This window comes from Camelus ferus, chromosome 16, assembly GCF_009834535.1.
Source record: "Camelus ferus isolate YT-003-E chromosome 16, BCGSAC_Cfer_1.0, whole genome shotgun sequence".
Classification (NCBI taxonomy): domain Eukaryota; kingdom Metazoa; phylum Chordata; class Mammalia; order Artiodactyla; family Camelidae; genus Camelus; species Camelus ferus.
In genome coordinates, this window is record NC_045711.1 from 31,523,558 (window position 1) to 31,548,202 (window position 24,645).

The following is a 24,645-nucleotide window of genomic DNA, read 5'->3' on the forward strand; positions in this document are numbered from 1 at the left end:
CAAGCACCACTTGACAAGAACCAAGAGGCTACTGAGTGTCCTTGGAAATCTCTGGCCTTGAAGTCATCGGGATCTGAGCTGGGATCTTCCAAGGTGGGGCATCTTGAATGAGTGACTCGCGGTCTAGGGGCTGTATATTACATGTATCGCTGTTCTAGCTATTATCCCCCTGCTGATTCCCGGGGAATACGAGGCACAGAGAAGTTAAGTAATTAGCTTGGTGGTCTCCAAAGAAAGGTAGAAAATGGAGCATCTCCTTCTCATTCCACAAAGGGTCGCTAAGTGTATGTGGTGTGCAAGGTACTCTAATTTGACCCTGAAGACAATTCTGAAAGGGGGGGGCTGGAGACATTTCTTTCACCCAGGTGGTTCTGACTTGTCCAAGATCACCCTGTTAGTTAGTCATGGAGTCAGCATGAGACAGTGACAGTCTTGGCTCTTAGTCTCCTGCTTTTTCAACTCTCCCACGAGCCCCTCTGAGAACAGAGGGGTGGGAGCTGGTCTAACAGGGCTTTGATAAAGAGTTCTGTCTTCTTGGGTCTGATACAAAGGTCACTTGTTTGGAGGAGGACCCCACCACCCTGGTGTCATCTCCCTGACCTAAGAGGAGACTGAGGGAAGCTACTGACCCCATTCACCAATCCCCACAGATCAGATCCATTTATCTGGCTTTCATTTGTTTCTCTCAAGGTCCCCGAGGAAGCCTGCAAGCATGGAGGGGTTGTCCCCAAGTGACCCAGGAACTGACTGAGGATGTCAGTTTTCACACCATGTTTCATGGAAGCCTAGGTTCACAGGGCTGCTTTGAGGGCTGCCAGGGGTGGTGTGGGTGGGTGGATATGGGTATTCTGGGTCCCCCATTCAACCAGAGCAATGCCATCTCTTACCTATAGAGCTCACTGGTGGGAGACCTGGTTTGTTTATGCTGGCCTTCTGTTTAAGGTTGAATTTGAAGCAAAGATTTGTTCCTTTCAAAGAAGAAGAAGGAGAAGAAAAGAGAAGTTTGAAATCCATCTTTCTGGGAGCCTCTGAGAACAGAACCCAGAATTTATACTTGTGGATATTAGGGACAGAGATAGGCAGCCCTGTTCTGAGCCAGAGTAAGTCATCTCATGCCTGGTGCACACCTTCAGACACACATTGGGTACCCGCTGGGTGCAGAACCCCGGACCAGGTGGCAGGTGGGTGGAATTAAAATACAGGTGATGACTCTTGTCCTCTGAGACTTGGAGGAAGCAGAACAGACACCCCCAAAGGCAAGAGAAGGGGTCAACAAATGCTAAGTAATGCAGCCAGTCTGCTCCTCGGGCTATGTTCTCTTGGAGTTTCCCCCCTCTTAATTATATGCTCTATTTTCCCCAATCAGACTATAATTTTCCAGGGGGCAAGAAACACTTCTTGCTCAGCAAACATTTCTTAAACGCTTCTCATATGTGTCAGATATGGGAAAGGCTCACAATCACATGCAAGAGAAACCAGTAACTCTAGCAGGGGGTAATTAACTTCCTTTGGGTAGTAGGGGCCAGGGAAAGTGCCAAAAGGAGGTCAAATTTGCATCTTTCAAAAGGAAAGCAGCTCACCATATATACAGTCTCTCCTGGGGTCCAGCACTGTATGCCACAAGACATCCATCAGTGATGCGACCTGAGCTTTGGGAAGGTATGAAGTGAAGGCATGCTGGACACACAAGTGCTGGTCTCTGAGGGCTTCCTGGAGGGGAGAGTGTGGAGCTGGGTTTTGAAGGAGGAGCCTGGACTGGTTTTGAGGAGAAGGGAGTGTGTCCAGATTGGGAACATGCCAGCAGCAAAGACAATTAAGTGAAGTCAGTAGTGCTTGAGGCAGAAGCTGGCAATAAAGGGAGGAGGTGAGGGAAAGCCAGTTAAGCTTGAGTAGAGCGAAAGGGAAAAAGAAATAAAAGTACTGAAGAGGGAGCTGGGAGACAGAGGGAACCAGCTGGGGGTTGAGATGGTGGAATCCAGTACAACTGGGGTGTTCCTGGGCTGGCAGTAATGTTCCATCAGAAGTGGGGTAATGGAGGAGAGCCTCGACTTCAACAAGCCTCACCAACCCTCTATAAACAGGGATCTCATGTTCTTCCCAAAGGACCTCTGGCTGACACCTCCCTTCTCCCTCAACCCCAAAGTCTGGGTCCTGCAGCCCCTGCCAGCGGATCTGGAGGAGCTGGTGGGGGCAAGAGCCACCGAGGTGGGGGAGGGAAGTGGCCAGGGCCTGGCTTGGCCTGTAACGCCTCCTGGCTGTGACCCACATCTGGGGCTTCTGGAATTCTGACCTGAACACTCCCACTCCCACACTCACCCTATACATTCATCACCAGGTAGCAGCACAGATACGTGCATAGGGAAGAAGGGACACCACACACACACACAGACATACACACGCCACATATTCAAGAGTCCCCAGGGCCATTTAAGAAAGGCGGGGTGTCCTGGGTTGGGAAAGTGGGGAGGCTGCAAAAACGGTTTCTTTTCGATCCTCCTGGGGAACCCGTGCCTCGGCTTCCTTCGCTCTAATAATGTGAATGAACCCTGGAAAAGGAGCAGAGAGCGCGCGCGAGCGCGGAGAGGGGAGAGGCGGGGAGGGAGAGGCAATCCGGGCAGGGGGAAGAGGGGAAGAGAGGGGAGCGCACACCCGGTGGGGGCCGAGGCTCGAGGGGCGGCGCCGAGAGGAGCGGGGCGCGGGCCGGGAGCGCGGCGGCGGCGGCGGCGGCGGCGCGGAGGGCGCGGGGAGGAGGCGCGGGCCGAGCCGGGAGGGCGGGCCGAGAGGGAGGAGCTCCCGGTCGCCGCCAACCCGCCCGGCGGCCCGCGCAACCCTCACTCGCCGCCGCGCCTCGGAGTTTGAGCCCCGGAGCGGCCGGAGCGCAGGCACGCCCGGGGCGCGGGGTCGGAGCGCGCTGCGCGGCGCCGCCCCCCGGCCTTCGGCCCCCCAGCCCCCGCGCCCCCGGAGCGGCGCGCGGAGGGAGGAGGGCGGGCGGGCGCGGCGGGCCGGGCCGGCGGGCGGCGGACTATGAGGCGCCCACCATGGTGCGATGCGACCGCGGGCTGCAGATGCTGCTGACCACGGCCGGAGCCTTCGCCGCCTTCTCGCTCATGGCCATCGCCATCGGCACCGACTACTGGCTCTACTCCAGCGCGCACATCTGCAACGGCACCAACCTGACCATGGACGACGGGCCCCCGCCCCGCCGCGCCCGCGGCGACCTCACCCACTCCGGGCTGTGGCGGGTGTGCTGCATCGAAGGTACGTCCGGCCCTGGCACCCCCCACCTCCCGCCCCACACGCGCGCGCACACACAAACACACACACACCCTGCTTCGGGCGCCGGCCGGGAAGGGGGTGGGCGCGGCAGTGGCTCCACGCGAGACACAAAGGAGCCAGAGCGAACCCGCAGGTCTCCTCGCGGCCAGCTGTGCACTACCTCGGGGGCCCTCCTGGCTGCGGACGCCCCCAAACACACCGATCCCACAAACTCTCCACTGGCACACGCACACCCCCTCGCACACAGACACAATGAAACACACCGAAACTCACGCGCGCGCGCAGCCCAAGACCGGAGCAATCCCGAGGGGCCGCGCCGGCGCCCCCGGGGGAGGTGGAGGCTGGCGAGGGGGCGGGAGGAGGCTGGGGTTGGGGGGAGCGGATGGGAGAGGAGGGGAGGGAGGAGGGGGAGAGGTTGCTTGGCAACCGGTGTCTGTGCGATTGCTATGGGAACTGGCCATCCTGGGGCGGGGCCGGCCGGGGGCGGGGAGCTCCGGGGCTCCTCCGCGCTCGCTCCAGGCCCGGGCCGAGGGGTGGGAGTGGGGGACTGGGCTCCGAACGGTTCTGAGAGACCCAGGTCGCCCAAGCCCGACGCCTGCCGGAGACCCTGCTCCGCCACCTACTCTTCCACGGAGCCAATGGCCTGCTCCTCCCTGCTTTGTGAGAAAGGGAGAAGAGCGTCACCGAGTCTTCCCCCGACCAGGGCAGGGAGCCCTCCGTCGTCGTCCCAAGGCAGGGAATCAGCAATAGAACAGGAATGAGCAGGGGTGTCCCTAGGACCGAGAACAGCCTGGGAGGGGCGTGGCCGCCCGGTCCAGGACAGAGGGGAGGGGCGCTGCTCCCCCCAGATGCGCGACACGGCGAGTAGTGCGTGCTGTAAGGATGGAATGCCTCTGGGGACCGGGATTGGGTGCCCTGGGACTGTGGGGACCGCTCCCTCCGGGGGAGGGGCTCGGACACCTCCAATGGCGACATGCGCCCGACTTAAGCGCCTCCCGCCCGCCCTGCTGCGGAACTTGAACTAACAGGTGGCTGTTCAAGGGCGATCTGATCCCAGCCAGGTCGTGGACGGGTCCGCCGCTTGGTCTTGGCTTTCAGATTGGAAAAGAGATGGGGGAAGCTGGCAGAGCGTTCCTTTCAAAAATCCTTGGACAGCGTTTTCTCTTTCTCTTTCTCCAACCTTTCCCCGAGTGTTAACTCCGCCCCTCAGTTGTTCGGGAAGTTCTCCCACACACCTAGCCTTCCTTACTGCAGTTATAGCCCCTGCAAATAGTTGAGCGTGGTTGAATTTTCGTGGAGGTTGGAAGGGAGCTCTTAAAGAGATGGCCCCTTTTCTGGCCGCATGTGGAGTCATGTCAAAAGAGGCTTTGTGAAGCTGGCTGGGTTGGCTTGGTGAGGTTGAATTTGCCCCCTTCCTCTGCCCCCTAGATCATGCCTGTTCTCATCTGGAGGCCTGCCCACCTCTGCCCCCCGCATTTGCTCCCAAGCGAGGAGGCTTTGCCCTTTGCAGTTTGGAGCTTAATGCCAGGGCTAAGTGGAGTCTTCCAGGAGCAAGAATGTGCAATCAATAGTTTAGGAAACACAGCCACACAAAGGATTGGTGGGCCGACAATCACATCCTCCTTTTTTCTTTTGAAAAACATCACTTTTGCTGTGCAGTTGCTAAGATCATGAACACCCACTCCTCTCATCTGGAGGATGTACCCACGTCACTACCTGCCACAGCACCTGAGTTAGACACAGGGGCTCCGGGGCCCTCCTGTTCTACCACACAGGCTCCATGGTGTTGTGTATGTGGTCCAGTAAGTCATGCCACTGTCATCAGCCTGACACACATGGGGACCCCAAGCCCTCCAGTTTCCCAGTTGAAATTGGAACTAACTCCTCCACACCGGCAAGCCTGGCCTCTGCAGAGTGGCTCGAATGCCTCCTTTATTAATTTCTCATCCTAATTAGGATTGATGCTGCACTTAGCATCTTGCCAGCTGCCTCGAGCCGTTTGCACTCGATGTTCATCAAGAGAGCCCCAAGCTGATCTGGGCAGCTGGCTCCGCTGGCAGAGGGAGGGTGGGGAGTTGCCATCTGGGGGACTTCGCCGAAAGAACTGGGCTGCTTCTGTCACCCCCCACCACACACATACACCTAGAGCTCAGGGGTTCTGAGGGCCAAACCGGGCCACCTCCAAGGGCCAGAACATCCTCAGACCAACCCAGAGCTGGGAGAGCTGGTTCCGGATTCCTTGTTGCACTAGAATCATCGTGACCGTCCCTCAGCCTGGGCGGAACCTGCCAGCTTATCTCATAAAAGCACATCGCAGAGTCCGACAGCAGTCTGACATCTATGATGTTGCCACCTGCCAGCGAGCGTCCAGGCTGAGACCCGGACAGCACACACACCCCAGGCCGTTCCCTGGGGCCATGGTAACCTCAATATTGGCTTTTGTGTGTACGATGCATTATTTTCACCCGCTCTCTAACAAAGTACCCCAAAGCATTAGCTGGAAAAAGATGAAAAGATCAAACCTCTATGCTGAAGCTGAGGAAATACTGCAGCAGGCAGCTAATAAAGCACCAGTTGTGACAGCGGGACGCTGAAGGGTTTGCTAGCAACTCACAAACAGCAGGTCCAGTTTCTTTGGTTGTTTCCCATAAAGGATGTTGCGGGGTCAGGAGAGCCCAGCCCTCTATGTACTTAAGGCCTCCATGCAGTCTGGCAGGGCTGCGTGCAGAGAACTGCTCCTCCCAGCCTCACCAGGGCTGACATCACCTCAGCTTTTACTGCCCCCAAAGCCAGGTCTCCCCGCTGCCCCTCTAGTAGACAAGTGTCAGATCCTCCAGGACACAGAGCCTGGTGAGTGTTACCGCACGGTGTGCTCACAACAGCCCTGAGAGGAGGCTGTCTTCCCCGCCATCTCCAGCTGAAGAAGCAGGCTCAGAGAGGGCAAGGCACCTGCCCAGAGGCTGCAGGGCCAGATTTGAGGCTCTGTCTCACTACAGAGCTCTTCCCACCATGTCATCCTGCCCTTTCCCAAACATCTTCTGGGTTACCATTAAAAATAGAACCAAGTACTTGACTACCCAGTGGAGCCCAGCTCTGAGGGTGGCTTGCGGCAGTGTGAAGGCATTTAGAAGTGAGGCCGTACAACCCATACAGAAACTGCATAACACACACTCTCTTCTTCTCTCTCTCTTCTTCCACCGTGTTCTGGACTAGCCTGTTGCCACCACAATGAGCCATCTGCTCCTTCTGTCCTCTAGACCCCCACCTCCTTCTTGCTTTGTATCTTTGGTGACACTGAGCCCAAAGCTGGGGCCATGGGAAAGGAGGCATCAATCTTTGTGGACTTTTGATCAAAGTTACCACCAACCAATGTTTGTTCAATCTTGAATGCAGTTTGGAATTAAGCAAGGTAGAGAAGGTAGACAAGCATTCTGGAGCATGTGCTATGTGCCAGAGACAGGAGACCTCATATAAACATGGGAGGGGAGGAGGAGACCCTGCGCCCCAGGGGTAGCAGCTCATATCAGCGTGCAAAGCCCCCACACCCATGTCAGCCCCGGAGTGTTCACCTGGGCTGCTGGACACCAGGGTCCACATGGGACCATCTCTGTGCTGCCATCTGGAGAGCTCTGGGTCTAGAATAAATGGTCCTGGCAAAATTCAGCCTCAGCAGCACCCCTCCCCTCCCATGTCCTCCATGCTCCCCAACACACTCACAGTGCTCTCCGAGCCTTTGATGGCCCCGTAGCTGCTCTGCCCTGGGCATTAACTGGGAAAGGTTTAGAGATATTTTAGACAGTGAGAGGGTCCTTTGCCCCAGTCATGCTCACCTCCCTTACCCGGGCAGTATCTCACACCAGCGTGCCCAGACTTTATCCACACCGTGGCACAGAGAAAGAGAAGTTATTACACTGCACCGTGGGGGTGGGGACGGAGAGGACCGCCATCCGTGACTATCTCAGGGGCACCTGCCCAGGTCCCCAGAGGTGGGGGTAGGGGCCCACTCTTCCAGCACACCTGGAACCCTTTCACACAGGTCCACGGGGAAGCCCTGCCTTAAACCACACTCCCGACATAGGATCATTCAGGGACGTTTGGATCCAAATAACATCCTTTCCCCACTTGCTCCAGGCCAGGTACTGGGCTGGGTGCTTTTCCTGTCTGTGTTTGCTTTCATTTTCTCTTGCAATAACTCCCAGGCAGCCTGTCCAATCAGGCTCAGGTGGGTGAGAGCAGAGAGCAGGCTTCCTTCCTGCAGCTGCGAGCTTGCCAGCTGGTTACCTCACCCGCGGGCCCTCCTTTGCCCTCCCGAGTTGATCATAACAGCCATCACTTATTGAAGACCTTCATGCAGGACATAGCATTCGTTCATGTAATTGCCAGCGAGTCTTCAAGGTAAATATTAATCATCTGCCTTTCCTAGGTGGAGAAAATGAGGCTTAAGAAGGCCACGGCTCCTGGCACCAGGGATGCTGTCCACTGTCTGTATCACAGTTGAGGTTGACCAGATTTGGGAAGGGGCAGGTGAGGGGCTTGTCTCCGTAACAAAACACGATGGGCTTGATGGCTTAAACAACAGACGTTATTTCTCACAGTTCTGGAGGCTGGAAGTCCAAGATCAAGGTGCTGGCCAGTTCAGTTCCTGGTGAGAGCTGCTTCCTGGCTTGCAAACAGATCCACCTGATCCCTGTGTCCGCATGTGACAGACAGCTAGCTCTCTGGTCTCTCCTTGAATGGACACTAATCCCATCCTGAAGGCCCCACCCTCGTGACCTCATCTAAATCTAGTCACCTCTCAAAGCGCCACCTGTGAATACCGCTGGGGAGTTAGAGCTTCAACATATGAGTTTGGGAAGGACTTAAAGATTCAGTCTGTAACAGACGTTCTTCCTTCCTGTCCCTGCTCTACGGCTGGTGCTCACTCTCTAATCATTCAGGAGGGGCCCTGGCAGTCCCTTCTCGTGTCTGCTCTGTCTCTTCACCCTCCTGTGTCCTTTACTCTTTTCTCTCTTCTTATAAGGAAAAACCAGCTGGAGCCAGCTGACTTAGTGAAGAGAAGCTGGGGATCTTAGTGGACCCCAGCCTGACTTAATGGCCTCACTGCAGAGCCAGCTTTGGAGGACCCCTATGTCAGGGGCTTCAGAAGGGCTCAGTAGGAAACCAACAGCTGTTTAAAATAAATCTCCTATATCCATCTCCTTAGACAGCCAAAACTGTGGGGATTTCTGCACATAGTCCCAGAAGCACAGTCGGAAGGGGCCTCAGATGATCAGATCAAGGGTGTTGGAGAGCCTAGTGGGCCTCTGTCTCCTCATCTGAAAGTGGAGCCTGGTTGATCAGGAACATTCCTGCCACCATTGACTTTCTGCCACACAAGCCCCAGCCAGAGAGCCCCCACCCAAAGCCTCCAGGTTGAACAAGGTTCAGCGTGGCCTCGAAGTGGACTCATGGGAAGCTGGGTTCTCCAGCTGGAAGAGCCTTGGAGATTACTTAGTTCAGTGGCTCTCAACCTTTTCTCTGTTAAGACATACATATAAAGGATATGTCACCTGCCTACTGGGCATCCTTCATTCCTTCATTCCTTCATTCATTCATTCCCCCATTCTCCCGTACATGCTCACTGAGCACCTGCTCTGTGTCAGACGTGTGGGGCTCTGAGTCACAGGGGGCACAGAACAGACGTGGTCCCTGCTCTCTTGGAGCTGACATTCTAAGGGGGTAGCTGGCACTTCCAGGTACTGATGAGTGTTTTGACAAAAACAGACAGAGGGGTGTGCTGGGTGGCTGTTGGTCAAGGGGACGGGAAAGAGCTGTCAGAGGAAGGCTGGCGGGAGAGCTCCCAGGGAGAGGAAGAGGCCCTGAGGCAGGAAAGAACCTGGTGAGGATGGAGGAGCATGAGCGAAGAGCAGGGGTGGGCAGGGCTCCATCACTGCATAGGGGTCTGCAGGAGGCTTCAAGGTCAAGGTCAGGAGCCTGCTTTATTTGCTTCATATTATGAGGGGTCAGTGCTTCTGGAGGGTTTTGGGCAGGAGAGTAAAGTGATCTGGTTTCTGTTTTCAGAAGATCTGCTGGCTGCACGTGGGGAATGGAGATTCTGGAAGGCAGGGGAGGCCACCAGGAGACCAGTCTGGACATTCTTGCAGGTGCCCAGACTGGGAGGCTGGGGCCGAGTGGAGTGGAGTGCAACTCAGGAGAACCACAATGACTCCTAATAGTCCAAGTGTGGTGGGTTCGTCACCACTGCCCCTCACGACAGGGCAGGATTTCTCAACCTGGTACCTTTGACACTTGGCGCTGGATCATTCTTTGTTGTGAAGGCTATCCTGTTTATTGCAGAAGGCTTCGCAGCGTCTCCGGCCTTCACCAGCTAGAAGCCAGTTACAGCGCCCCCCACCAAGTTGTAGTGACCAAAAATACCTCTGGACTTTGCCAGATGTCTCCTGGGTGGGGTCAAATTGCCCCCCATGGAGAACCCCCTGCTCTACGGGAAGCATCATTGAGGTCAAGGGCAAGGGCAGGTCTAATTCCTGGTAACTCCTGGTAATAAGAACTCCATTCATTTCTTTTTCCTTGGAAAAAACGCATGGACTGCCAGCGGGGGACGGGGAGCATCTCTATTAAGGGGATGACCTGGCATCAGCTTTAGGAGGCATCAAGGGTGCCCAGCTCCATTCCTTTCCTAAGAGTAATGAATCACCGGTGACCCAGCTCACCCTGCCTGTGACACCCCAGCATGTGTCCCCATGGGGATGGGAACTGCTGAAGTGGCCTAATCCTCACACTCTGCAAGCAAAGGAACCTCAAGGCTGGACAGGCAAAGCGACTTACTCAAGGTCACATGGCTGGTTAGTAAGAGCGGGGAGCAGAAGCAGGTGTGGGGGCTGCCTGGTTAGGGCTCTGCCCGCACAGCCTCCCCTCGGGCTGGCACCTGGGCGAAGGTTGGGCAACAGGCCCCTGTAGCACGAGGTAGGCCGCCAGAAGTGCGGAAAGAGGAAGGAACTCATTTCCTCTGGGCCTTCTCTGCCCCAGCACCCCACTTGCAACACGGTTAAGTCCCGTGTGTGTGCGCGCACGCTGGTTCTCCAGGGAACAGCTTGTAAATGAGAACAGACTGGTTCTCACCCCCAAGGATGGGCCAGGCAGGGCCTGCCTACGTCCACCCTCAAGTTCCCCCCACAGTTCTTCCTCTTCACCCCCAGGGCGCTCTGGGAAGGACTGCATGAGACCATCTTTTCTGAGCTGCAAGTCAGGACCTGGTACCAGACCAAGGACGTTTTTTCCTAATAGATCAATTTCTTCATATGAGAAACTTTTTGAAGCCGTGAACATGACATCACATGATTTTACTGTGTGTGTTTAGTTCTTCTTCCTCCAACCAAAAAAGAAAGGAAGGAAGGAAAGGACAAGATAAATTACGAAATAGGTGAGGGACTGAGATGGAAGTTAGAATGAAATAAGGAAAATAGATGATGGCTGAGTGCAGTCGGTGCATAAAACACCTGCTGTAAAGGCTGGCTGGGTTGTCAGAGGTGGGCTGCAGACTTGCCTCTGGGCTTCCTGGGCTGGGACAAAGAGAAGAACGTGCCCAGGTATAAAGGCCACGGGGCACATGTAATAAAAGGAAATAATGGCTCAAGAGAAGCCTAGCTGTTTCGGATACAGAGGCCTGGAAGAAATGTGCCCCGCATCTCCTTGTAGAAGGGACATTCTGTCCCATTAAGATGGACTCTGTTGAAAAGGCAGCATGAGATGGAGGAAGGAGGCCAGGTTTGAGGGAGAGAAGACTTGAGTTCAAATCCAAGTTTTGCAGGTAGCTGTGTAGTTTTGGGTAGATTACTCAACTTCTCTGACTTGTTTACGTGTCTGAAAGATGGAATAATGAGGCAGGGAACGTGGAAGTACTGAGCACACACTTACAGAGTAGGCGTTCCCCAAATGGCGTGCTTGTTCTGAGAACCCTGGGTGGAATCGAGTCTGCCAGGGCCTCTTTATGCCCCCAGGCTCCTGGGTGGGGGCTGCAAGTCAGACGGAGAAGTTAGCTGCCAACTGCCCACACGTGGGGGATGTGAGGGTGGCCATCCAGGCACAGGCTAGACATCTTTGCCCCTTCGCATTTTGAGGGCTCCCTGATACCCCTGCAGCATCAAGATGGGGCTGGGGTCCAAATGACCCTCCAAATGAAGCTCCAGGGTCTTTGCAAAGCAGATGGTACCTCCTTTCGAAGACTCAAGGCTCCCTGCTGGCCCGAGGATGCAGGGTGTGACTTCACCCTTAGCCACGCCTGGCCTTGGCACCAGGCCCTCTCCTCTTCCTCCTCTTCCTCCTTCCCTCCCTCTTCCCTGGAGCCAGGATGGAGGCAGGGGAGCCGCCCTGTTGGGTTGCTGGAACCAAGGATGTACTTAGGTCAGAAGAAGCCTTTTGCTCCGCAAAACATCAGGATCTCTCCATCATCCCTCCTTCCACCCATCCTCCCCTGAACTTCAATCTGTCCTTCAAGTCAACGTCCTCCATAAAGTCAACCCCAAGTCTGTCCTTGGACTCCTCAAGCATTTAGGTCCCCCAGTCACAAAGGGACTTGGGCTGGAAAGGCCTTTGGACTTTAACTGGAGCTGCTCTCACCCCTCCCCCACCTATTACTCCCCTCCCCCACCTCTGAGGTTGCAGACCCAAAGCAAAGCACCCCCCCACTACAGCATCCAGCCCTTCTGTGCCTCCTACCGAGCCAAGCCCACAGAGGCAGGGTGGCCAGCAAGTGCCGTCTGTGTGTCTCCCCACTCGCCTCAACCCCCACCCCGCCGCTGCCCCATCTCCAGAAGAGAATATGGAAAGATCCAGGGGAGTTCCTGGACTCAAATTCAGCTCCAGAGCCTGGAAGAAAAACAAATAATTAAACATTGTTAGCCTCCCTAGCTCACCTGCCGTCAGCCTCTCTGTCACCTCCTGGCCCTGGGGAGACAGACGGGCTGCGTGCTTGTGTCAGCTCACTTTTGCCAACCCTTTGTAGTCCACATGGAAGTGGCAGCATCAGATATCTAGCACTGAAGTCGTGTGGACCTGGCCTTGAGTCTAGACTCTGCCGTTAATTGGCTGTGTGTCTTCAGATAAATTACCTAAACTCTCTGAATTCCAGTTCCTTCATTGTAAAACGGGGGCATCATCGAATCAATCCTTGGGATTGTTGTAAAAAATACAAGAAAACACAGCAAAATAACCCTCATGGCACCTGGCATCTTGTAGATATTCAAGGTATGATTGCCTTCTCTCTATTTCCATATTTCCTGAAACTTGGAAGTTTTCCCAGAACAAGTAAGTCAGCCAACCTTTGCAGCTGAGCTGAGTGAGGCCCCAGGTCAGCTCACGGGCCTCCAAGGTCTGGGAATGGGAGAAGCTGAGCATCCCTGGGGATGTTCAGGCCGGTGTAGAATGCAGCACTGTTTCATCACCTCTCAAAGGCAGAACTGCTCTGAATGGCTTCTGTGAACCATAAAATCAGAACCTGAGCGTTCTCAGTTAAGAGTTGAAATAGGGTCTGGCATCAAGGCAGCGCCCAGGGTGGTGATGGCAGCCACCCAGGCACTCATCCCCTCATCCCATTTCCTGGTAGGCACAGAGACTACAGCTGTGAACTCCAGTGTCTAGGGATAAGGGTTCTGATAAAGGAGAACGGGGAGCTGAGTGTGGAAACATCAGGGTGGGAGTCAGGAGACCTGTGGTCTGGTCCTAATTCTGCCACTAACCATCTGCACAATCTTCTGCATATACCTTAGCCTCCTAGAGCCTCTGATTGGCTGTCAAATTGGTAAATGATACCTGTCTTTCCCCCCATCCTTCTCTCATCCTTCCCTCCGTCCTTCCCTCCTTCCTTCCCTCATTCCTCCCTCCATCCTTCCCTCCTTCCCTTCCTCCATCCTTCCCTCCATCTTTCCTACATTTTCCTCCATCCTTCCCTCATTCTCCCTCCTCTCTACCTCCATCTCCCTCTTTCTTCCATCCTTCCCCTCTCCTTTCTGCCTCTATCCCCCATCCATCCCTTCCTCCCTCCGTCTTTTCTTCCTCCTCTTTCCTCCATCCTCACCATGTCCTCCTCTTCCCTCCCAGGGTTGTGTGAATATCCGATGAGAGGTTACTTGGCAAAGTACTGTGAAAAACAGCGTGGCTGTGCTCTCACAGAGGCACTGCAGAGGGGATAGGACTTCAGGCTCATTTTCTTAGAAACACTTGGCTTGGCCCCCTTCACCCTGACACGTCAGCAAGGACCTGCAGGCTGGTGGTAGCCTCAGCCATTGCTTTCGCTTCTGCTGGTTAGTGTGTTCTCACCTCAACAGAATCATCCCATTGCCTCTCCCACAGTCTGCTTTGTGCCCAGCACAGTGCTGGCCACCACAGAGACAAGACTAAAAACCCCTTTCCTGTGACATCCTGGCACGATTCCTTAGAGCCCTCCCCAGCCCTGCCGGCTTTCCCTCCACCTGGATCCCAGCCTCTGTCATCTCTCGCCTGGATGCCCCAAGTAGTGGGCATCCCCACTGACCGGTGTTCCCACTGTCCCTCCTGCCCACCCCCTTGCTAGCCCTTCTTCACACACAGCCAGAAAGCTCTTGTAAAAGTGTATATCAGATCATGTCACTCCCCAGCTCGATACCCATCAATGGGACCACATCCCACTTGGGATAAAGTCAGACTCGTTCCCTGATCTTTGAAGCCCTGCAGATCTAGCCCCACACACCTCCCTATCATCTCCCATTGGGGACTTCCCTGTCCAGGAGGGAGTCAGGGAAGGTGATCTCTGAACTAAGTCCATGTGACGGTTAATAGGACCAGGGCTGGGGGTCAAAGAAACCTGCGTTTGCATCCTACCCTGCATTAGCTCTGTGACCTTGGGCGAATTCCTTCGCTTCTCTGAGCCTCTGTTTCTCATCTGTAAAACGGAGATATTATGGTAGACACCCCATGGCGGTGAGCCATTCCCCAAGACACAGAACCAAGGAGGAGTGTCCTGGGGGTGGGGGGGGGGTACAAGGGAGCTCGGCTTCGGATGGGCTGAGTGCACAGCGCTGGGAGACCACTCTCTCTACAGGGCAGAGGCAGGGCTGGCCTGCAGACACGGATGTGGGAGTTACCTGCTGGCTGGATGGAGACAGATCCCCTTGTAAGGAGATGTCAGGCTGTGACCATTGAACCCCGCTGCCTCTGGTTCCCTGACAGGACGAATAGCACTGAGGCATTTGTCTTTTCTGAACCAAAATTCTAGACAAAAGAGCAGAGGACAGATTTTCTCGTGTTGTTGTAGATATGAGAGGCAATATAGGAGGTGTTACTGAGATCTTGAAGTGTTGACATGCTTAGTTTTGGTGGCGAGATGGCAGAGGAGGAGGCAGGGGATGCAGAAAATTTTAAATCAAGACTGCCCTAGAAAAATCCAGATCCGAGTAATAATAGGTCATGTGAAAAAATGATTGGTGTCCCCAGGGCTGTATTCATGCACATTACACATCATTTAATGCTCTGCTGTCACCATCTTGAAAATCTTAATCATTTTGGAACAAGGGGGACCCACGTTTTTTATTTTGCACAGGACTGGACCCTCAAAATTACATAGCCAGGCCTGGGTGTCCTGTTCTATCCTGAGAAAAGACTTTGATTGGAGGAAGGATGGGGCAGGGGAAGCTGGAACTGGAGGGGAGGCGATACTGGAGCGTCCTGAGTGCACAGAAATTGGTGGCTGGGGTGGGGAACAGAGGTGGGTGCTGGAACCATCTCGTTTTCTCCGAGGGCCACCACAACCAGTACGCAGGGCCTGGGGCTGCCTTGGAGATGGAGAGCAATGTTACTTAAAACTCCATCACTCTGTTAGCATTTATGGGCCGCCTGCTGAGTGCCTGGCTTCGTGCTGGGCCCTGTGGGTACAGAGAGGTCTTGGGGAACTTACTCTCTGGTTCTGGGGAACCTGCAGGAGAAAAGACACGCAGCAGAATCCAGTGCAGGGTGTGGGCAGAGCATCAGAACACATCTGGATGTCAGGGCCTCCTCCTGGGGGCTCTAACAAGGCCTGTCTCTTTGGGTCTTGGGAAATGGGAAATGGGAAATGCACGCGGGACTCCACGTACATCTGCCTCTGGATAAACTTGAGATACACAGCAGCTGTTGTGAGTGGCATCTTGGGGCGGGGTGGGGAGGGGGGACATGGCCGTGGCTGTGGTGGTGGAGGGCCCCAATCCCGGAGCGAATTAGGGTTTGAGTCCAGGCTCTGTCTCCTACTAACTGTGAGACCTCCAACCAGCCAGTTCACCTTCTTTGAGCCTCAGTTGCTTTCTCTGCAAAATGGGTGTGTTAGCAACATCTACCGTGCAGATTTGCTGGCAGGAGCCGAGACGAGCTGTGTCAGCACTTGGCTTGGGGCTGGAACACGGTGCCCGAAGCCTGGTGACTACTCTCACTTGCTAACCCAAAGCAAGCCCTGTGCGTGGGGCTACAGGGGAAGGGGGCCCACAGTGAGGGTGGGTCTCAGAAGAGGGAGACCCCAGCCCCCAGTCCACACTGCAAGCTGGGAGAAGAGAGTGGCTCCCCGAAGACTCCCCGAGGACATCTCAGGACACCCAGGCTTCCTTCCAGGGCCGGGATAGTCCAGCCAAGGCCGTGTCACCGGCTCGTCTCGGCCGAGCGGCGGGGGGAGGCCGCCCGGCGCTTGCTTCCGGCCCGATAACAAGCGCGCATTGACGGCCGGGTTCCCCAGGGCGAGCGCGCTGTTCCCGGCTCGCATCTGAGCCCTCGCCCGAGACATTTTCTCGCTTCAGCAGTTTGGCATGTCATACAAAGGGGCTCTGATTTTTCCTGATGTCCGACTCCTCTTGCATGAAAAATAGCTTTTGTTATCTTTCTGCCCACGGATTCCTGCGTGTGAGTCAAGGCCAGATGCCTGGTGGGTGGAGAGGCCCCATTTGCTTAACCGTTTGGAGGGTCTTCCTTCTTGCACCTTGGCGGCCACTTGGGGCCGGTGGCCATGGTCCTGGGGTTCCATCTCTTGGGGAGTTGCCTGCTGGTCCCTGGCCTGTCCCCCATCCTCACGCTGGTCAGCTCCTCTTCCCACTTGGTGGCTTTCGATGTGCCCAAGGGTCCTTGTTTGGGCTCCCTCCACTTCCACCGCCCCCACCAGGACCACATCCACCTGGTCAACGAGTCGGCCCCCTTCTATGGGTTCATTTGTTCCTGCCCAGCCCTCATCCTTCCTCCCTCCCCCTCTTCCTTTTCTTTCTTCCTAACTTGTGTTTCTAATTATTCCTCCCGCTTTTCCTTTCTGGTCTGCCATATTTAAATCACACAAGCCCTCTCTTACTTCCTGTTCAAGGCAGTCTTTTGAAAGTTCTGGAGACACTGAGTAGATAAAAATGTATTCTTTTAACTCCGTGATTATTAAGAGGGTTATTAAACATGAGGGGAATTCTGTTAAATAGCAAATTGAGTGAATCAAAAACCCACAGATGTGAAACCTCTAAAGGTCACCTGGTACAGAATAGATGTGAATACGGCTGTGGCTGTTCTATGAGGTCTGAAAAAATACTGGGAAAAAAATCCAGCAAAAGAAATTTTTTTTTAAATGATGGTCGTGGGAACTCTGAGTGACTTATCGCCTTCTGTCTTTTTCAAATTTTCTATTGTGTTGGGGAGGAATACATGTGTTGTGTACATAAACCTGATACTTAATTTTAAAAAGCGCCAATCCTCAGACAGATGAATGGGTCTGTACGTTCATTCAGCATTGATGGTGTCTGTTCTCTTCAATCTTAAACGCATCCAGGAACACGTTCCAGGCATCATGCCCAGTCACCTTTTGTCAGTGTTTGATTACAGGCCACCCCTGACTTATAACCAAAGTGATTCCTGGATGAAAGCCTTTTCGAGCTATCCACCATTGAATCTTTATTTCCTGTAAGCACGATTTACACACTGGGTTTCCATTCCTAGAAATCCATCTCGTACAATAAAACTGCCCAAAGTGACCACTACAGTAAGTGAACAGTAAATAAAACCCAGATATATGCTCTTACAAACTTTTATCACATATGTAAAACTAAGCACTTAATATAAGAACTCTGCCATGAAATCTTCCTTCGGGGGTATCTTTCTGCCTGAACCAGACAGGCCAAAGTTTCTTAAAATATGAATCCAATGAAGTTTGAACAGAAGATGCTTGCTTTTTATTTTTCCCTGAAAAATCTCCCTGTGGCAAGTTTAAGCATGCTCCGTTGCACCAACCAAAAAAAAAAAAAAAAAAAAATCCTCAAATGCTGTAAGATAAAGGCTTCTTCTGTCTCAGAGTTTTTCCATCGCCAATTCCATTTGTGTAAATTCTTTAGAAAAGGTCTTTGCCTGGCAAATATCGGAGGAAAGGCAGGGTCGGCTGTGACTTGCACCGCCGTTGTGAACCATCCCTTGCTCTTTGTCTCGGTGAGTCAGTTGACCCTTCAAATGCCAATCAATGATGAGGAATCAGCTACCAGGGGTCCTTGCTGCCAGGTGCTCATTAGCGCTGCTTTTAGCCATTAGCTGCAGTCGTAGTTAAGATAAAAGCGCCAGTGCATGGGTAGAGAGGCATCCACGTCCGGCAGTCTGTGGCTGAGATGCTCGATACTTGAGCTGGAAAGTTATTTCTCGAGTCTCATCAAAATCTCCATGCCTCTAATGGCGAGGTCTAGTCCTTCTTATTCAGTTTTTCCCGGAGCTGAAAACAAAGCACTCATCTTCAGCCTTGAGAGCCCTTCATCTGCTCAGAAGTGGTGTTTATGCCATCCTTCGGTCTCCCCATCTCTGGAGGGTCGGGAAGGAAATTTACCTGGTTCTCTTGTTTTTTGTTTTTAAACCTGGGCGCTTTCTCTAGCTCCTTTTTCTGGCTTTCAAGCAACAAGCCTTTAAGGCATGGCTGCTGGTGCCAAGAGCTCTAGGAGGTGCTGGGGTCCAGAGCTCCGTGGGGGACCCTCCCCTTAATCAGAGGTGGGTTGTCGAGTTGCCCACAAGCAGGAAGGGGGCCAGGCCAGCCCTGCAAAGCCTAACAGCCCTTGTCCCCCCACCCCCACCCTTACCTGCTTATCCATCCCACACCCTCCTGCTCACTTCTCTGTGTAGGATCCACAGCACAGATTCTTTTTAAAATCAGGGCAAATATCTGTGAGCGCTCACTGTATACTGAGCACTATATGTATAATCTCAAGACCTTTCCATATGTCATCCCTGTAACAGCTATGATTGAATACTGTTAATTATCTAGCGGACTATTAGTTAATCAGGCATCTGCATAGAGAGAAAGCTGTCACTTATCTGGCCTTTACTATGTGCCAGGAACTGTCCCAAACACTTTATAGATAGATAGATTCATGGTTTAGTTTATCCTCAGCCACCCCGTAAGGTAGGTACTCTCCCTACTTCCATTGTATACACAGGGAAGCTGAGGTTCAGAGAGGTTAAGCAACTTGCCCGAGACCCCAGAGCGAACACGTGTTGAAATCAGGATTCAGATCCACACAATCTAGCTTCAGATTTCATCCTCCTCTTCACCGAGCCGTGACAGCGATAGCTATGACATCTGAAATCCTCTCATGTGCAGGCACTTTGCATAGTTCCTTTCATCCCTACGACACAGCACGGGGAGCACTTCCCTCGTGGGAGGCGGGGAGATGGAGGCAGGTTTTCTGGACTGGGACACAGCCAGCATTTGCATCCCGGGCTCCAACTCTAAAACCCATCGCCGGCTTTGTCTCCAGTCCCATGCTGAAAAGTCTCCTGTGCCCGCTGCATGTCAGGGAAGAGAAGCAGTCTCCCTGAGGAGAGGCTGTGGAGTGGCTCAGTGTCTTGTAAATGTCCCAAGCCTGCCACAGTGACTCTGGGAACCCAGGGGCCACTGCAAAGGCTGCTGATGCTGAGGGAAGGTGGGAGGAGGAGGGCTGCATGTGAAGACAGAGCAAGACCCATCCCCACAGGTGCAGCTCAGTGGCTGCCAGACGCTGGCTGTGGGCCAGGCTGGCATGGCAGGCTTCTCGGAAGAGGTGGGCACAGCGTCGTGACCAGAACAGCGCACGATGCCGGGCCTCGGGGCTGACTCATGCAGCCTGGAAAGGAAAGATTCTGCTGTCAGACCGAGGGCGGCTCTTAAGATGGGATGCTCTCAGCAAAGAAGGTGAAAATCATTTTGCTCAAGACAGCTCCTTTAAGGAGGCAGTAACTGTGCACTTCAAACCCCCAGAACCCACGTTTTGCAGGGGATGCCACCTGCCAGCATGCTTTCACACCCAGATTCCAATTGTTGGCATTCACGTGGTGACTCCCGACTCACCAAAGGCAGATAGAAAAACAGAGTCTGATCATACTGTATGCTTCCATTCATATCAAGTTGAAATGCAGGCAGAACTAATATAGGGTGATGGAAGTCAGCAACGTGGCTCCCTTTGTGGAGAACGGACTGGGAGGGGGCAAGAGGGATGGCAATGGTCTATATCTTGATCTGTGTGATGGTTACCCAGAGTAGACGTACAACCATCAAACTGCACTCTTAGGATTGCTCTCGGTATATTACCCTCAATAAAAATTAAAAACAGACAAGTACAGTTCTGGGGTGACAAAGCCCCCTCAGGTGGCCTGCCACCAGCCCTCACCTGCCCCCATCCATCCCCACCTCCTGGCCTCTGTTTTCTTCAATTCTCATCAATCCAGCAAATATTCATCGGGAGCGTGTGCACTTACCTGTGCTCAGTTCTGAAGATGCGAAGATTCACTTCTTCACTCAGGCATTCATCCAGCAACTGTTTTTGTGCTTGGTCTGCTTGACCTGCTAAAGGAAAATGATGTTCCTTTTTTCAGCGAGTTGCGTGATTCAGAGCTGTTCAGAATGACGAGACCTCCCACCTGTACGCGCCTGATGGTCAATAGACTCTCATGGAACCCGCAGAACCCCTTGGGAGACTGCTCTCTCTCGACTCTGCAACTGTGGTTTTGAAAAACTGTTTGGTACCCTGCCCTGGGAGACATTGCCATCAGTCCTCATCCTGCCCCCTCCCCCAGTTCTCCACCCGTACATTCTTTGAGTCTGTGTTAAAATCTAGCAAATACTCATTGAGAATTGAAAAAACAGCCCCTGGACAGAATCATGGGCATCCAAAAGTTCATTCATTCATTCAGCAAACATTTTCTGAGTGCCTGCTACTTACCAAGCAGCATTCTAGGTGGTAGGGAAAGTTTTCCCAGCAGTAAATAGAACAGCGATTCGTGCTAATGACTGTTGTCACAGGGGAGACACACAGTAATCAAGAAAAAACTGAGAGCATCAGGGTGAAGGTTGTGATGATAGAGTGGCTGGAGTGGGCCTCAAAGGGACAGGCCTGAAGGAGGTGAGGAGGTGAGCCCTGCAGAGGTGTCTGGGACAGTCAGGTCAGGCAGAGGAATAGCAGGTGTCGTGGGCCTTCAAGAGCCGAGTGGCTGGAGCAGGGAGCAGAAGATGTGGGTCAGAGAGGGGCCACTGGTAAGGACCTGGCCTTTTACTCTGAAGAAGGAGTTGTGGAGGACTTGGAGCAGAGTCCTGACATGTTTTTGCCTGGGTTCCAAAAGGATCCCTCTGGCTACCATGTTGAATAGTGTAGGGCCTGCCCTTTAATGGCTCCTAAGTGGATGGGGCTCTTCTGGGATCCTTGGTTAAGAGAAGCTTGTCATGCTGTTCTCCAGTCCAGAGAGAAATCAGGGAAGGCTTCCCAGAGGTGGTGACATTTGCTCTGCGTCTTGTGGAACATGCAGGAGTCTGCAGGCAGAGGGAGCTGAATGTGCAGAGTCACGTCTTCATTCATTCACACATTCATTCACTCATCTGTTCATCCTTTATTCATTCCACAGACATTTTATTGAGCACCTGGGTGAAAAATAGAATCCTGTTCCTCAAAGAAATCAGAAGGGAGACAGCAGGACACCCAAATCCATTACAATTCCGTGCAGAAATGTGACAGTACACACAGATCCAAGGAGCTGCAGTTGCACAGAGTGGGGAGAGGGAGGCCCTCTGAGGCACGGGGTGTGGGCACAGGAGTCTTTCTAGATGCCAAGTCATCTGAACCGATTTTGAAAGATGAGCATGAATTCATTAAGGAAATAGGAAGGAGGCTAGGGTTCCAGGCAGAGCACCAGCACAGGCAAAGCTCTGAAGCGGGCACGCGCTCAGGCATTCCAGACTTAGCGCGTGCCTACTGTATCCCAGGTCCCGAGTGAGCCACTTGGGATGTACGGGACACAGTTGGTTCTGGAATGCCGAAGAAATTTGGGTCTGCTGAGACAAAAAGCCCAGTATAGGAGGAGGCCCAGGAGCCAGCGTCGGGGAGGAAGGTGGGGCCGGAAGCTGGCACTCTTCACACGTGTCAGGAGCCTGCATTCGGACCTCCGGGCAAGGAGTGGCTCTGCTCCGAGGGATGGAGTGGAGGGAGCCAGGCTAGAGGCCAGGAGACCTGTTAGGAAAACTCTGGAGGAGTCCAGCCCAGGGGAGATGAGCCCTTAACGAGGACACGGGATGGAGCAGAGGATGCACGTGAGATCTGTCTTGGAGACACGGGGAGGAGAGGGGAGAGCTCGTCCTGGGGTGACAGGGTGGGTGCTGTGTCACCAAGCAAGACAGGACACTGGGAGGAACAGAGGACCTTATGAGTGGGACTGAAAAGTCCAGCTCCAGGGCAAGAGCTCAGGGCGTGTCTGGGGAACAGCGGGGCCCTATATAGCAGCTGGTCTATAGAAGACCATACAAGGCTCTCATGTGGGAGCTGATTTCTTCGCTATTTAACTATCCCCATTTCACAGATGGGGAAACTGAGGCACAGCAAGTTACAGTCACTCTCCCAAGTGGCAGAGCTGGCACTGGGATTTGAACCCAAGCCATCTGGCTCCCAAGGCCAAGCTCCAGAGCAACACACTGTGAGGCAACCCTGGGGGGGGCCCCTACCCCCTGGATGCAGGGTGAGAGCTGGAAACTTCGCTGGGGCAGTGAGTGGAGCCACGCAGGCTGGAAGCTGTTTCTCAGCGGCATATGGGGTAGCTCTGCACCCCAGGAACCCCCAGGTGTGACCATGAAGAAGCAGCTTCTTACTGAGGTCCCCTCAGCTGTGTCTCCTGGAAGGACTGTGCACGCCGGTGGGCCTCCCCACGCAGGTCACGTCTCCATCCCGCAGTGCTCGCTGGGAGAGAGTGACCACTTACGGTCTAGTGGCCCTAGCTCTCAACACAACAGAACTAAGCCCTAGAGGACTGGGAGCACAGTGACAGGAAACACTCCAGCGCGAATGAGCCTTGTAAACATTATCCTACGTGGAAGAGGTCACACACAAACGCAAGGACAGCTGTAACAAAGGGCCACCAGCTGGTGGCTTGAACCACAGAAATGTATTGTCTCCCAGCTCCAGAGGCCAGAAGCCCAAAATCAGGGTGTCAGTAGGGTTGGCTCCTTCCCAGGGCTGTAGGGGAGAATCTCTCTGTGTCTCTCCCCAACATGCTGGTGGCTGCCAGGGGTCTCTGTTTTTTCTTGGCTTTTTGGTCTCTGCCTTCATCTTCACAGGGTGCTCACCCTGTGTGCATTGTGAAATTTTCCCTTCTTATAAAGACATCAATCATATTGGATTAGGGCCCATCCTAAGGGCCTTCTTAACTATCTCTGCAATGACCCTATGTCCAGATAAGGCCACATTCTGAGGTACTGGGAGTTGGGACTTCAACATCTGAATTTGGCAGAAAGGGGACACAATCCAATGCTTACCTGCCACATACTGTGTTATTCCTTTTATACAACATACCCAACGTCTTCATAGAAACAGAAGGCATATTAGTGGTTGCCAGGGGCTGGGAGGAAAGAGGAATGGGAGTAACTACTTAATGGGTACAGGGTTTCCATTTTGGGGGGGTGGGCATGTCCTGAAACTAGGAAATGCAGGCTTAGGAAGATAGGTAACTTGCCTGCATACAGACGGCCGCTAAATGGGTAAGATGAGGTTTGCCCCAAAGCTTGTGTTCTTTCCATTACGACTGGGTTCAAATGGGAGTTTCTTTTCAGACAAGTTATTTAAATTCTCTGAGCCTCATTTTCCTCATCTACAAAATGGAGTCCATATATCAACCCCATCCTCCATCCATGTAAAAATTCAAGGAGATAATAATGCGTGTAGGAGTCACTGGCACGTTCTAAGTGCTTAGTAAATGGCCATTACTATTCCTCTATCAGCCAAGGGCCATCCAAGAAAACAGAGGCCACTCTGTGTCTTTAGACAGAGGAAATTTAATAGAGGGAGCTGATGCCCCAGGTGACGGAAGAGCTAAAGAGCCGAATGTGGGTACCATGGGACGCCTGCCACCGTTACAGTGGAGAGGAAGCAAGAGGAGGTGGTTTCACCAGTGTCCAGAGGCCAGGCCATCAGCAGGTGTTTAGATCACGGAGGAAGATGAGACCACAGAGAGAGGGACTTCCCAGAAGGAACTGGACTCCCAGAAGAGATGCTGCAGCTGCTGCAAACACCACCCAAAGAAGAGGAGGAAATTATGCTGACTTCTCCTTACCTTCCGCCCTCTCATGTTCCAGTGCCTCCGGTTGAGCACACCCTGAAGTCAAAGGGCAAGGGAGCCTGGGAAGTGTAGTTCCCTGGGATGCAGGGACTCTCAGGCACCCGTGTGGATGGTGAGCAGTGTCTACCGTTGGTCTGCGTGTGCATTTTCGTGTACGGCAGCGGTGTGCTGAGATGAGCCACGCCTCTGGCGTGTGCACGCCACAGCTCTGCAGCGAGGGAGGAAGCAGAGTTGTAGTACATGCGTGCATCTGCCCCGTGATCGCACCTCCCCTGTGTGTGCATAGGGCATGTGCAACTGCACACTGTAGGGCCACAGAGCCACTGGCCCAACAGGACACAGCCTGACCACATGGGTCCCCATGTGCCGGTGCCTAAACCGTGTGACAGTGTCTGGAAGGCATCTGCCTGCAGCCCGCCATGTATTGTGGCCGCAGTGGGAGCACCAGGCTGGGACACAAGCATCGAGGCTCAGAGCGCTCTCCTCCGCGGTGCCCCGCGGCTCGGCCAGTCTGGCCATCTGAGCCGCTGGACGGATCCATCTTGCTCCTGCACACTGCCCTCTACGCGACAGAGGATAGGGGAGCCGGGGAAAGAGGAGGAGGCCGCCGGAATCTGCAGCACCAGCTTTTATTTGAAGTGAGGAGGCCGCTTTTCTGGTGTCCTTAGAAATCCAGCTCCGTCAGTGGAGATTTTGCCCTGTCTGCCTATTGCCTGCAGGTCGGCTGGGCCCCCTGCAGGGCCCGCCTCCCATCGTCTCTCTGATTCATTTGGCCCCTGCCTCTCCCACCGCTCGGACCGC

At 53.8% G+C, this 24,645-nt stretch overlaps 1 protein-coding gene across 1 annotated transcript in view; it reads left to right on the forward strand.

Moving 5' to 3' along the window:
* Nucleotides 1-2,797: 2,797 nt before the first annotated feature.
* CACNG4 (calcium voltage-gated channel auxiliary subunit gamma 4) overlaps nt 2,798-24,645 on the forward strand; it is a 57,580-nt gene continuing 35,732 nt past the window's right edge. The window contains exon 1 of the mRNA XM_032457037.1: nt 2,798-3,258. Coding sequence (XP_032312928.1) covers nt 3,039-3,258 — 220 coding nt within the window. The 5' untranslated portion in view covers nt 2,798-3,038. The remainder of the gene's footprint in view (nt 3,259-24,645) is intronic.